Raw genomic sequence first — 14,676 nt, 5'->3', positions numbered from 1 at the left:
CCTGAAAGACAGAAAACAAGTCAAGTACTTTTCTATAGAAAAAGGAATACCCATTATATTCTATGCTGTCTCCTATGCAAAATATATATTGTGTACATTCCTATATATCCAATAGATCAAAAAGAGTAAAGTGAACTGGAAAAATGGCTCAGTGGTTAAGAGCAAGTACTGCTCTAGCAGAGGAATTGAGTTAGGTTCTCATCCCTCACACTTGGCATTTGTACAAGTGCACGTCACTCCAGTTCCGGAGGACTAGATGGCCTATTCTGAACTCTGCATGTACCTACACATACATGTACACAATATCCCACACAGACATGTTTATCTACACACAGTAATAATAATAAATCTTTTTAAAATAAATGAACTATTTTACAACACATATGAGCCTTGATGATTGCTAACAAAATGAGGCAGGTTAGTCATATGAGGTAACAGATATTGAAAGATTCATAGAAGTAGGAAACAGAACAGCAACTCACAGGGAATATGGGAGTTCATTGCTACAGAATTTCTATTAAAGGAACACAAACTGTCTGGGGTTGGACAGTGGTGATCCATACCTTTGTGAAAGTCATTCTTGACTCTGAATACCTTTATATTTGATTAAGTGCAATTTTTATCCACTATGTACATTTTGTAACATTTTCTATATATAAATAAAGCTGTTCCATGGGACAAAAGCCTGATTTCCTTGCTGGGTTATGTATCTGCATTTCTGAGCCAGGGTCTCCCCAGGTTGACTTGGAGATTTTAGTCCTCTGCCGTAGGCTCCCAAGTGTTAGGGTCACAGTGTGCTCTTTAAATGTTCATCACTTACCTAGTGCCCCAGTGACCTCCTGCTTGATTTCCTTGCAGCTTCTGAACAGAGAGGAAGACACAGGATTGGCCCGGCTGTTGGTGTCCAGGTTCTCTTTAACAAGAGAAGATGCAGAGTTTCAATCTCATTGGTCACCCAGCCTCTTCTCTCATTCATCCTAAACTCATTCCACGACTTCTCAAAGCCTCCCTCTGAGAATCAACAAGATTTCTAAGTAGGAATAAAGACAAGAGATCTGTGGAGAAATTTGTGTCCAAAGTCCTGAAGAAGAAGAATAAAGTGAAGTCCAGCTTTGCAGGTAGAGGAAATGCAGGGAGCCTAATGTGTCTGAAGCATGGGTAGTGAGGCTCACAGGGCAGAAGCAAGACCAAGAGAGCATGGAAGCAAAAGCCTTGCAAATTGGCCTCAACTCTGCAAAGTCCTCTGAGAACCTAGACGAGTGGAAACAAATGAGAACTTTGGTGTCAGAGCTGCTCAGGTGTAAGTAGCTCCATGTTCACAAGTCAAGCATTTTTAGATTGTATTCACTGTGTCTGAAACTCAGTTCCCTAGTGTCTAATATCAAGCCGACATGGATTATCATGTGGAGATCACATAAGATGACATTTAGGGACTTGCCTTCTTACTTAAAGATACCAAAATATCAGTGAAGAGGAATTACACATTTAAAATAATTTTGAGTTCTTGTAGAGAGCAGAATTGAATTAAACATTCTCTGGCCACAAACCAGACTGTTCCCTTGGCACTGAAACTCAAAGGCCAAGGACCTTAGCATAAGGAATGACTAAGATGGGACACAGTTCCTTCAGAATTTCCTCTAGAGTTACACATAAGAATAGAGTTAGGACCAAGGCATTTTCCAACAATCTCACGGACACTGTCCAATTCCTTCAAGAGGCAATCATCACCCAGCCTACATCTCAAAGGCATCATCTCTATGATGGATGGCATCATAAACCCACAACTAAACAAAATTTATCTTCTTATAGACTGAGGGTGGGCAATAATTGGGAAAGGCTGGAGGGAGGAAAAGGAGTGGGAAAAGAATGCAATCATATTTAATTGAAAATATTTATTATTATTATTATTATTTTTAGAGGCATGAACTGTGGTGACCCACTTCTTTATTCCCAGCATTCGGGAGGCAGAGGTAGGAAGATCTCTGAGTTTGAGGGCAGTCTGGTCTACAGATCAAGTCCAGGACAGCCCAGGGCTATACAGAGAAACCCTGTCTCCAAAAAAAAAAAAAAAACAAACAACAGGAATGATAACAACAAAAGCGTGATCTCTGACCCTCAAGAGACCCAGGTCTGGAAAGTATCCAAGGCTGGTGCTGACTGCCTTTAAGGCTAGAAGTGACTTGAGGAGCCTGGGGTGCCTGTACTTCTGGCAGCTGGTGTGAACTCTGTTCAAGCAGGGAATTTTTGTCAGAGTTGTGGACTGGACTCCTGGCAGCTAGTATGGCCTTTGGTCCAGTAGGGGTTGGTACTCTTCTGAATGGTGTGGCCTGCACCTGAGCAGCAGTGTGTCAGTAGCTTGGGTCTTTTGTATTTCATCTGAGGCTGCATGTGGGGGTTCCGAGGGTAGGAGAGCTTCATATACGTTCTTCTGACTGGTCTGATCTGTACCTGAGCAGCTGGTATCTGCCCAAGGTAGGTGTGGGGGCAGGAAGTGGGATGGGAAGGGATGTGAGCAGGGCATGTGGGATCTGAACCAAGGGTATCAGAACAAGGGCAGGTGGCCCTCTCACTTCTTCCTCTGAGTGATGCGATCTCCAGCCATACTCTCTTAAGTAGCTTCTCAAACACCCCGAGGGATACAGGACAGGGAGTAGGTATGTTACCTCATAATTTTCTTGCTTTCTTTTTAAAGATTAAAATAAAAATATGTAAAAGAATTATGTATATATGTGTTTCTGTGTGGTAATATATACCATATTGTGTGCAGGTGCCTGCTGAGTCCCGATTAGGTCATTGGATTCCCTACAACTGGGGCTATAGGGGGTTGTGAGCTGCCTGAAGTGAGTGCTGGTCACTGCCCTTGGGTCCTTTGAAAAAATAATGTCCTTGTAACTGCTGAGTCATCTCTCTATTATTTTCCCATCCTCTTTTTACTCCTCTTTCTTATCACCTCCTTTTTTTTTTCTGATGGAGTCTTATGTGTATGAAATTTATCTTAAACTGCTCTTGCAGAAAACATAGGTTTGGTTCCCTCAAAGCTCACAACTGTCTATAACTCCAATTCCAGGGGATTTGATGCCCTCTTCTGGCCTCCTTGGGCACTGCACACACATGGTACATGTATACATGTAGGCAAAACATATTAATATGTTTAGTACATATTAAAAAGAATGTTGGGACAGGGAAGAGTATTTATCTTGTTTGAACTAGATTTTTTACATCCTGGATGACAAATTGCTAGTGGTCTCTCTACTTGTTTTCATTTACTCTTGTTTCCTTTTCTATTCGTAATAACCCGATTTTTGATAGTTGTTCTTTCCTGAATTTTCTCTTCTATCTTGGCCTCCTTCTTTGCCCTAATCATGTAGGGCCAGTAAGATGGCTCATCTGGTAGGGGTGCTTGCAAGTGAGTCCAGTGACTTGAGTTTGATTCTCAAGATCCACAGGGTAGAAGGAGAAACCTGAGTTATAAAATTGTCCTCTGGCCTCCATGACATAACAGCTTGTGTGACCCCCACCCACAGAGTGAAACAGATACTGAAATGCATACACACACACACACACACACACACACACACACACACACACACAGTCCTGATATCCCAAGAGAATCATACAGGGCAGCAGAAACTCTTTTGAAATCACCCACCCTTGCACAAAAAAAAAAAATTATGAAGACACCTAAGCCTGCAATGAACACTATTTATTCTCTTTCCGGTGTCATTAGCATTCTAGTTACTAGGTAAGTTTTTCCCAGCACATGCGAATTCACAGACTGGAGAAGTCTGGATCCCACACCACAAAGTTCTCAACGATAGAACAGAAGTACAGCTGCTTCAGTTATCTCCCGGCTATTGCTGAACCCACTGTGAGTTCCGTATCCATTCCAATCAAATGAAGAGAAGTCGCCACACTGCCTGCCTTCTGGGAAGTATCCTCCTCCACCAATGCAGTGCTGAAAAACAGGGGAAGGAAATAGCAATGAGAGTTCAGATGGTGTTATGGTTTGGATATAAAGTGCCCTCCCAAAGGTGTTATGTCCCCAAGATCTCTTCTCCAGTGTAAGTAACATTCAAAGGCAGGACTTTCTGGAAGGCTTGAATATGACAACTCTGCTTTGATCAATTGGCTACTCATTGATGGATTTACAATTTTGAACTGATTATTGGGAGGTGGTGAAACTAGGGATCGGAGTGGGGTATTTGGTTAGAGGAAATAGATCACTGAAGGTGTGAGTGGCATGTTTTGAAGGGTATTTTGCCCTGGTCTTTCCTGGTCTTTCTTGGCTCCTTGTTGCTATGCAGTGAGCCAAATTGCTCTGATATGTCTTTCCTGCATAATATTCCTGCACCACTATGGATTTAAAAGCAATAGAGCCAAATGACAATGGGTTAAAATCTCGGAAACCATGAAATTAATAAAGCCCTTTATTAATCAGGTTTACTGTGTTTATTGCTGTGATGGAGCATCATGATTAAAGCAACTTGGGGAAAAAAAGCTTTATTTGGCTTATACATTCACATCACTGTTCATCACGGAAGGAAGTCAGGGCAAGAATTCAACCGTGTTGGAACCTGGATGCAGGAATGGATACTGAGCACGTGGAGAAGTACTACTTTCTGTCTTGCTCCTCATGGTTTGTTCAGACTGTTTTACAGAACTCAGGACCATCAGCTGGGGTTGGCACCACCCACAATGGGCGGGATCCTTCTTCATCAATCAGCAATTAAGAAAATGCTCCATAGTCTTGCCTACAGCCTGATCTTATGCATTTTCTCAGTTGAGGTTCCCCCATCTCAGATGACTATAGCTTGTGTCAAGTTGTCATAAAACTAGCTAGCAACCCTTCTTTCTATATTTAATTTCTCTTATGTATTTATCAGAGTGGCAAAAAGTAACAAAGCTGAGGAGCCGAGAAACAACTGAACAGCCAACTTCAGTGTTATTCTTTTTCCCCCATCAGACTCTCCATTGGTAGTATCATTCTATTTGATCCATAAAGGTCCCTTCCATTGACTTTTGTGGCACCACTGTCTCTTCCCACCTTTCCTTCTACTTCTCTAAATCTTTGCCCTCAGGTTTCCTGGATAGAATTTTTGTTCATGAATCCATTATGTACTACTTCCCAGAGGGGACACATTACAACTCTTTTGTACTTTGTGTTACCCTTTTAGTGTTAGTTATGATCAATTCACTTATGGCCTAAATCCATAGCTGTATTCTAAATATTTCTTTCATTTAAGACTTAAAAATTGGACATCCACTTATAATCACTCTTAGGGATTTTATACCCCACATGACAACAACAACAACAACAACAACAACAAAACCAAAACAGCAACAACCCAGTTACTTACATATAACTTATAAATGGGGATTAGTTCATTGACAAGTTTGTCATTGTGGACATCATAGGTTGTATTTACAGAAGCTAGAACGACTATGATGTTAGTAGGTAATACAAATCCTTTGGGACCCCCATCATATTCAAAGCCCATCACTGATCAAACCATGTAACACTGGTGCTAGAGAGATAGCTATGTGGTTAAGAGTACTTACTGTTTTTACAGAGGATCAGGCTTGTGTTCCAGAACCTATATGGGGCTCACAGTTGTTATAATTCCAGTTCCAGGGCATAGAATGCCCTTTCCTGGCTCAAGGGCACCAAGAACTCAAGCAATATATAAACATTCATGTAGACAAAACACTCATACACATCAAATTAAATAAATACATCTGAAACAAGACAAAATAAAACCCTTTCCAAACAAGCTAGTAACATGAAGGCTGGAGAGATAACCCCAGGTTAAGACATCTAACTACTCTATCAGAGAACCAAAGTTCAGATCCTGGCATCCATATCAGTCCCCAGTATCTAATCAAAAGATTTCCCAATCCCAACTTTCCAGGACCCAATCCTGATTTCCAGGGATCCAATGTCCCCTTTTGACTGCTGTGATCACTTGAATACACATGCGCACACATACTAGCAAAATCAAACAAATGTTTTTTTTTAAAAATCCAACATCATATACGTTGATGGAGGTGGGTCTTGTATTTATCTGTTGCTTTCATTGGTTAATTAATAAAGAAAACTGCTTGGCCCTAATAGGACAGAAAATTAGGTAGGCAGAGTAGACAGAACAGAATGCTGGGAGAAAGAAGCTGAGTCAGTGAGTCGCCATGATTCTCCCACTCCAGACAGATGCAGGTTAAGATATTCCCTGTTAAGCCACCTCGTGGGCTACACAGATTATCAGAAATGGGTTAGATCAATGTGTAAGAGCTAGCCAATAAGAGGCTGGAACTAATGGGCCAAGCAGTGTTTAAAAGAATACTGTTTCTGTGTAATTATTTCGGGACATAAGCTAGCTGGGTGGCGGGAAGCAGCCCCGCTGCTCATATCAACAATAAGTATATATCCGTTCTTGATCACAAACATATTCAGCATCTAGACATCTTGGTTTACTATTTGATATTCACCTATTCAAATGAAAACCATGAAATTATTCAAAATGTCTGTTGCAAAATATTCCATTGCGCTGTGTGAAGATGTGTTGCTGTGATTGGTTTAATAAAAAGCTAAATGGGCAATGTCTAAGCAGAAGGTATAGGTGGGAATTCTGGACAGGGGGAGTTCTGGGAAGAAGAAAGGCAGTTACCAGCTAGAGGTGGAAGAAGCAGGATAGGCATAATGGAGATGAGGTAATAAGCAAGAACATGATTAAAAAATATGGGTTAATTTAAGTTATAAGAGTTAGTTAGAAACAAGCCTAAATTAAGGCCACGCTTTCATAATTAATAAGAACTCTCTGTGTTATCATTTGAGAGTTGGCTGATGGAACAGAAAGATACTCATTATAAGTGTCTTCACTTCCCATTATCTGTGTTCAACTATTAATAAATTTAAATTCTTTGGAACTCATTTATTTCCACCCCCCCCCAAATTTTCATCACATCAGGCTATAATTTGAACCTTTGAAGCCAATACTTATTTCCTTACACTTAGTTTTTCCTCCATTAGAATCGGTCACCTCTAGGTTTCCAGTGTCATCTTTGAAAGATAAAGAACGCTCACATTAATCGCATCTGCCTGTTAAAACACTGCAGTGGTGTTCATCACTTATACAGTCAGAAGACCACTGGTCTGATGTAAAAATTGTTTCCTGATCTAGTCCATGTTAACATTTCCAAAATTAGCACTTCCTGTATTCCAAATCCATATTACTTAACAAAATTGAAGATAGCTTGGTACTCCTTCAACACCAGATATTCTCCCTATTTAATCATTTCACTTCGCAGTCCCAAGGTCCTCCTTGATAGCAGAGCTGCCTCATCATGACCAGGTAAGGGCAAGCTACTGACTGAGAAATAAGTAGACACTGAAATCCTCAGAATCATCTGCCAGGAGCTGATGACCGATTTCTCAGACTGTTATTTTTACAGATGTCTGAATCCCAAAAAAACATGCTAATTTTTTTTGAAACAGGGTCTTACTATGTAACTCCGGTTGATCTGGAACTCACTATTTAGACCAGGATGGCCTCAAACTCACCACCCAAGTGCTGGGATTGAATATATGCATTACCATGCTTTCCAGAACATGCTAACTTGTTACAGACTCCAGTCTGGCAATAAAATGACTCTGTTCTCAACCTTTTTGAAAAAGTATCAAAAGAGCAAAACAAAACAATTTGAGTCTAATGATCCCAGGCTCAGTGGGACATCAATTTGCAGTTGGAGAAGAGTCCACCTGCCTTGGCACTTAGTTGATAAGCCAACATCCAACAAGAGAAATTCCCTGTGATATGGCAGAGAATCACCTGAGAGGTCTACCAGATGTTCAGGACTCTTATACTAACCCCTTGATGAAAGGAACACCTGTACAAGTCTTGGAAATGGATAGAAAGAATTATTTTTTCACTCTGAAAGCTAAATCCCAGGTAGTGAGTGAAAATACCGGTGTCTCTCTAACAATCTCAGCCCCAAAGGTTTGCACACAGCTTCCTGAATACAAGTGTTACCCTCATTCCTGCTGACTGAATGTTTTATCCTAAAAGCTAAGCAATAAGCAACAGTGCATTAGAAGTTTGTAATGTTGACCTTTTTTTTTTCAACAAGACAGGATTTCTGTATTTAGATAGAACTTCTGATTCCTGAGACCAAGCAGGCACAGGGAAAGGTCACACTCTCATACATGCACACACACTAGCATGGCAGTCTCCTATATTCAATAAACACAGATACACACTTGCTACCTCAGTCTTACTCGTGAGCCTCTTTGGTCAATACACAGACTCACATGTTCAGTGTTACATCCAGTGACCTTCACCCCTGCACACAAGGCGTTGGCTGCTCTCTCATTATTAAACACTCTGAATTGGATGTATCCTGCAGTGAATTCCTCTGAAAACAAGAGACAGGAAACAACATTCAAGGAACATGCTAGAAATAGATGTCAGCCTGAAATTTGGTGTTAAAGGTTCAGGATATACAGTCTGAAATATATATCAGACCTTTGGGGGAATTATATCTGTTCTCATCCACAGACCCCAGGAGTTGGTCCTTGTTAAAAGGTCCCCATCTGTCAGAGTTTGGATGGAGAGATTTCTGATACAGCAAAGTGTCTACTGAATATCTCCCAGGGCTTGTCACAGCAGTTAGCAAGTGCATTCATTCTGGTTCTGTTCGTATTTACCTTGCTAACTTTTCTTTAATCGTTACATCCCAAGCATAAATAAGAAGAGCATTGGATTATACAGCACAAGCTTAGCATTTATAAAGAGTATATGCCGCATTTGCTGTTCTATCAAACAACATGGCACATATCCCTCACAACTGAAAGAAAACCATATTTTCCTGTTGTTCAGCTTTGGGCACACGGAAACTGGTTTGTTCCTAAAAAAAACTTTTGACTGATAACGATGTTGCAAAGAGTAGATTTTGGAACCATTCATCCCTGGTGCAAATGCCAACTCTCCTGTTTATGCCCTGTGCTCGCTGACAAGTTCTTGGACTTTAGTGCTGCAGTCTCCTAAGCTGAAAAACGAGTTAGTGATAGTTGAGAAGCCAAGGGAAATCAATTGAGTGAAGTAACACAAAACGGAAGCATTCATAGAAGAGAAGCAGGCTGTGGTGGATGGTAAATGGCTGCTGCTTCTCATAACTGAGTTTATCACTTCTTCTGCAGAGGGTTCAAAGGTGCATTGGAGACTCACTCTGGCCACTGGGGGAGTAATAAGATGCTGTCTTCTGTGCATCACCAAAGTCATAGCGCACAGGTAATGCTGGGCCATTGTCAGTCCAACACTTCCCTATTCCATATTTCACCGGGTACATCTACAAGGAATAAAAAAGGAGTCACTGCATAAGGATGGCAGCACTGGCAATCCCAGAAACACTGCCCTGGACAGAGAAGCCCTGCATGTGTCCAGTAAGTGAGATTGTTTCCAAACCAGTCAGATAAGAAGGAATCCTTTCCTTTGTCTGTGTCTCTCTGACATCTCAGACACCTCCTCTCCCATTCTCTCCCCTCCCCTCCCTTCTCTCTCCTTTTTTCTACATACATCTATCCCTTGTCTTCCTTGGCTCAATACACTTAGAATTAGGGAAAGACGTAATACAACCCATCCAACCTTAAACACCTGCCTCTCTTTCCACACCCAGTAGTCTCCAGTACCTGGTATAGGCCAAACAGGTTATGGCCCAGGAGCTGAAGGGAACCAGTAAAAGTGCGGTACCGCAATAGGGATCTGTTCCTCCAATATTCCAGGGGGCTATTGTTGGGCACATGCCAGATGCCCAGGTTCTCAGCCTGGATGTCGAAGTAGCCAGGGTTCTGGAAAGCAACCAACACTGAGCCTGAGCAGACAGAAGATTTCACTAAGCAGAAGACCCTCATGCACAGTGTCCAGCACAGCTGGTATCTCTGGGCTCCAGGTGGACAGAGGGTCAGCCATGTTCAGATGTCATTATTTCCAAGGACAATGGTCACATCACCACCACCTACTTACCGAAAACCCTACTTGGGAGGATGCTGAGATTCAAGATAAACACTTTTCACTTCTTCAGCCCTGTGTTGAAGAACAACCTTCCCACCCTCTCCATAGCCTGCTTGAGCTACACTCACATCCTCATGCTTTCCCAAGTGTCACAGAGTGTACCTACCTTGTAGTCATCACTTGTGGCCCCCTCTGCAGTCCCAAAGGTGTTGTAGTTGGCCCAGTTGCCATCCCCCTCTGGGTAGTCTGCTCTATTGCCTTGCTGACTGGACCAGCGATCGCCCACTGTGCACTTCCCATACATATTGTTCTCGTGCACACTGGCCACCAGTGTCCATCCACCACCATCAGTGGTCATGTCACAGAAGGTCTGGTAGATGACACCATTCTTCGTGCGGAGGAAGTAGAGGCCATCTGTAAAAAGAAGCAGTCCACATTTCTCCTGTGTGCAGGCTCATTGTCCATCTCTGCTCCGGAAACACAATGCCTCTAGGGACCACAAACATGGTTAATGCCTCATACCCTGAGTGTCCCACCACAGGTGTCCCTGAGATTGGGCCTGAGTTCAGAACGCCATGCTTCTGTGACTGAGGTTTAAGATGGAATTACCCAAACTGTTAGTGATGTTTCTTTTCTAAAATTAAACACAGTATTATCAAGGACTTAGCAACTCCCCTCGGTAGATTTCCACAGAACTGGGAACAGGGACTCAGAAATGGACATTCATGTTTGTTACAGCTCTGGCCACAAGAACTGAAAGAATTCATCAAAAAGAGTGAAGTGGGCTGGAGAAACAGCTCCATGGTTAAGAGCAAGTACTGCTCTAGCAGAGGATTTGAGTCAGGCTCCCAGCACTAACACCTGGCAGTGTACAAGTGCCTGTCACTCCAGGTCCAGAGTGGATGGATGGCCTGTTCTGGACTCTGCATGTACCTGCACACACATGTACACATTTTCCCATACAGACATGTGTATCTATACACACAAATAATAATCAATCTTTTAAAAATAAATGAACTCTCCTACAGCACATATGAGCTGTGAAGCATGTTAAAGAAATAAGGCAGATTACTCAGACGATGTAACAAGAATTGTCAGATTCATAGATGTAGGAAACAGACAGCAGCTCACAGAGAATACAGAAATTTATTATTTTGTGGCTTACAGATTTTTTTTAAGGAATGAAAACTTTCTGGATATGGATAGTGGTGATCCCTACCATTTTGAAAGTTGCTCTTGACTAAAACTCCTTAATATTAGTTAAGTGCAATTTTTATCCATTATGTACATTCTATGAAATTTTCTTTTCTTTTTTCCCCTTGAGATCGGGGTCTCTCTGTGACATCACCGCCCAGCTCTATCACATTTTCTATATCAAAAAAGAAAAGCTGTTCCGTGGGACAAAACCTGATTTCCTAGCTGAGTTATGTGTCTGCATTTCTGAGACAGGGTCTCCCCTGGCTGGCTTGGAGCTTTCAATCCTCTGCCGTAGTCTCCCAAGTGTTAGGATCACAGTGTGCTCTTTAAATGTTCATCACTCACCTCGTGCCCTATTGACTTTCTGCTTGATTTCCTTGCAGCTTCTGAACAGAGAGGAAGACACAGGATTGGCCTGGCTGTTGGTTTCCAGGTTCTCTTTAACTAGAGAAGATGCAGAGTTTCACTCTCATGGGACACCCAGCCTCCCCTGTCATTCATCCTAAACTCATTCCACAACTTCTCAAAGCCTCCCTCTGACAATCAACATTATTTATAACTAGGAATAAAGATAAGATATGAAGACATGGAGAACTTTGTGCCCAATGTCCTGAAAAAGAAGAATAAAATGAAGCCCAGCTTTGCAGGTAGGAGAAATGCAGGGAGCCTAATGTGCCTGGAGCATGGATAGTGAGGGCAGCTGTGCAGAGGGTGACCAAGAGAGCATGGAATAAAAACCCTTGCAAATTAGCATCAACTCTGCAAACCTGAGAACCTAGAAGGGTAGAAACAAAAGAGAACTTTGGGGTCAGTTCTACCTATGTGTAAGTAGCTCCATGGGTACAAGTCAAGTATTTTTGGGTTATACTTACTGTGTGTGCCTCAGTTCCCTATGGTGCAATTCAAGCTGAAAAAAGATTATCTTGCAAAGATCAAATAAAATGGCATTTAGGGACTTGCCTTTTCCTTAAAATTACTGAAAACACAGAGAAGAGGAATTACACATTTAAAATAATTTTGGGTTCTTGTAGAGAGCGGAATTGAAGTAAACATTCTCTGGGCACAACGCAGATCATTCACTTGGCAATGAAATCCCAAGGCCAAGGCCCTAAGCATATGAGTGGCTAGGATGGGACCCAGTTCTTGCAGAAGTTCCCCTAGAGCTACACACAAGTACAGGATCTGGACCAGCGCATATCCCAACTCTCACTGCCACTGCCCAATTCTTTCACGAGGCAATCAGCTCCCAGCTTGCATTTTAAAGGCATCATCAATATGGGCGATTGACTAGATTGTATTTACATGTTCGGAAAAGAGCATATATCCACAATTAAACATAAAGAGGCTTTTTTTTTTTGTACTGAGGTGGGCGTTATAATTGTGAAATGTTGGAAGAAGAAAAAGGAATGGGAAAAATAATGCCATCTTATTTAATTTCAAGATTATTGTTATTTTTTAAAAAGGCATGATTAACTGAGCTGTGGTGACCCATGCCTTTAATCTCAGAACTCCAGAGTCAAAATTATTATTATTATTTCTTAAAAAGGCATCATCTGCCGAGCTGTGGTGACCCATGCGTTTAATCCCAGCACTCCAGAGGCAGAGGCAGGGAGATCTCTGAGTTGAAGCCAGCATGGTCTACAGATCAAGTTCCAGGACAGCCAGGCTACACAGAGAAACCCTTTCTCCAAAAGCAATAAACAGACAACATCAAGAAAAGCATGATCTTTGGCCCTCAGAGACCAGGTTCCTGGAAGTAACCCACTCTAGAGATGACTCTCTTTAAAGCTAGAGGTGACCAGAGGAATCTGGGGTCCTGTATCAAGACTCACCAGGGTACCCTCTGGTGACAACGACGATAAACAGCAGGAAGCCGAGTTTCATCATGGTCATCTAGAGAAAAGCAAGAAGAAGGTCACTCTCTATCCAGACCATCTTTTCCCCCATCCCTGTCTCAGTTCCTATCTAGTTCCACTTAAATGCTCCTTCCTTTCCTTTAAACTCCCTGTATCTCTGGGCCCTAACGCAGACCTGAGCCGGAGTCCACTTTTCTTCTTTCAGTGACAGCAACTCCCTACCCCTCTGTACCTGGCCAGACACTCAGAGTTGCCCACTGAGCGGAGATGAGCCCCCCTCTCTCTGCAGAGTCTCTAGTGTGGTCCAGGTGAGGCTCTTGTCCTTTTATGGGAAGAGCCTGGTGGGAATAGCCCAGACTTTGCCAGGCTCCCCCTTTTCTGTCAGGATGCCGCTGCACGATCAACTTTTTTTTTTTATTGCAGGAAAGTTCTTTGTACAGTGTTGACTCATGGGATTAAAAGGCTCAAAAAAAAAAAAAGACAAACATTAACTGTCATACCCTAGTACTATTACTAGGTTTGATAATTTCATCGATCTGTGTATTTTCAAAAAGGAAATAGATGAGACTTGCAACATTAGACATCCATTTGGATTTTCTTGTTTGAGTCTTTCTTGCAACATGATACTTAAAAACTCCAAATATTTATATTTATCCTCATTTCATAGGAGAAGAAAACTCTTTTTTTGGGGGGGCGAGTTTCAATGTATACCAGAGTAAATTCCATGTAGCCCAGGCTGACCTCAAACTCACTGTTTAGGCGAAGATGTCCTTGAACTCCTGATTTTCTTCATCCTACCTCCCAAGTGCTGGGATTAGAGACACACACCATCAAACCCGACTATAAAAAGGAAAGTTTAACAACAAAATATTAAATGATCATTTAAAAGTAAATGTAAACTTTTACTCTGCATGAATTGACTTTCCATATAGCTCTTGCTATTTTGTCCTTGATTTTCTCATAGTTACCACATACTAGTGAAATTATCTAATAAATTGAATTTGGGATTAAGTCATAGAAATCCCCTCTGAAGATGTATAAGCTTCCTCTATCCCTACCTTTTGTCTTTCTCCAGTTCTCAGATTCCACTTTGGGCTATAATGGAGTGAATTACCTTTTCCTCAGCAACGAAGCATCCTCAGTCTTATGTACAAAGCTTTATTATAATACTGATAATATTGCAATCCTTTGGGAGTCAGCCTTTGGTTAAGCTTTTATTTTGCATCTTTTTGTGTTTGAAGGACTGATTTATACAATATAATTCAGAATTATTGAAAGAATAGAATAAAACAGAGGCATGTAGCTCAGCTGATAGAATGTTTGCCTTGTATACATGAGCTACAGGTTCAATCCCTAGCATCACGTAAACTAGGTATGGTGGGGCATGCTGAAATTGCTACCCTTGGGAAGTGGGAGTAGGAGGATCAGGAGTTGGGATTTTCCTCTGCTACATAGCCAGGTCGGAGGATAGACTGTGGTATATAAGATGCTGTCAAACAAAACAAAACAAAGCAAAAGAACTGTTCATGCACAAAGAAACTCTATATGTCTTTTAATGAATAAATACAAGGCCATCTTTGTCTACATAATGACTTGGAAGCCGCGCTGTCTGTACTTTATTT

General features: G+C 41.7%; 1 protein-coding gene and 1 pseudogene across 1 annotated transcript; both read right to left on the bottom strand.

The window, feature by feature from the left end:
* The window catches only part of LOC121442016, an 11,769-nt pseudogene extending 9,351 nt beyond the window's left edge, over nt 1–2,418 (bottom strand).
* Nucleotides 2,419–3,808: 1,390 nt separating this feature from the next.
* On the bottom strand, nt 3,809–13,085 carry LOC121442072 (intelectin-1a-like). Its single transcript, XM_041643537.1, has 8 exons — nt 13,039–13,085; nt 12,403–12,413; nt 11,544–11,642; nt 10,168–10,415; nt 9,680–9,838; nt 9,219–9,339; nt 8,303–8,406; nt 3,809–3,955 (listed from the first exon to the last, which is right to left on the bottom strand). The coding sequence occupies exons 1-8, from the start codon at nt 13,083–13,085 to the stop codon at nt 3,809–3,811; spliced, it is 936 nt and encodes a 311-aa protein (XP_041499471.1).
* Between the last annotated feature and the right edge of the window lie 1,591 nt (nt 13,086–14,676).

The sequence above is a fragment of the Microtus oregoni genome, unplaced genomic scaffold (assembly GCF_018167655.1).
Source record: "Microtus oregoni isolate MIOR12 unplaced genomic scaffold, Mior012 000086F_ref0000336, whole genome shotgun sequence".
Lineage (NCBI taxonomy): Eukaryota > Metazoa > Chordata > Mammalia > Rodentia > Cricetidae > Microtus > Microtus oregoni.
This window is presented reverse-complemented; position numbering and strand designations above follow the sequence as displayed.

What these genes read in the sequence shown, in the direction of transcription:
- LOC121442072 (XM_041643537.1), bottom strand. Translation starts at nt 13,085, where the DNA reads ATGATGAAACTCGGCTTCCTGCTGTTTATCGTCGTTGTCACCAGAGG. An exon ending in CCACAAGTGATGACTACAAG is followed by an intron (nt 9,839 to 10,167) that starts GTAGGTACACTC and finishes GTTGCTTTCCAG; the next exon opens with AACCCTGGCTACTTCGACAT. An exon ending in TTACTCCCCCAGTGGCCAGA is followed by an intron (nt 8,407 to 9,218) that starts GTGAGTCTCCAA and finishes TCTTGTTTTCAG; the next exon opens with AGGAATTCACTGCAGGATAC.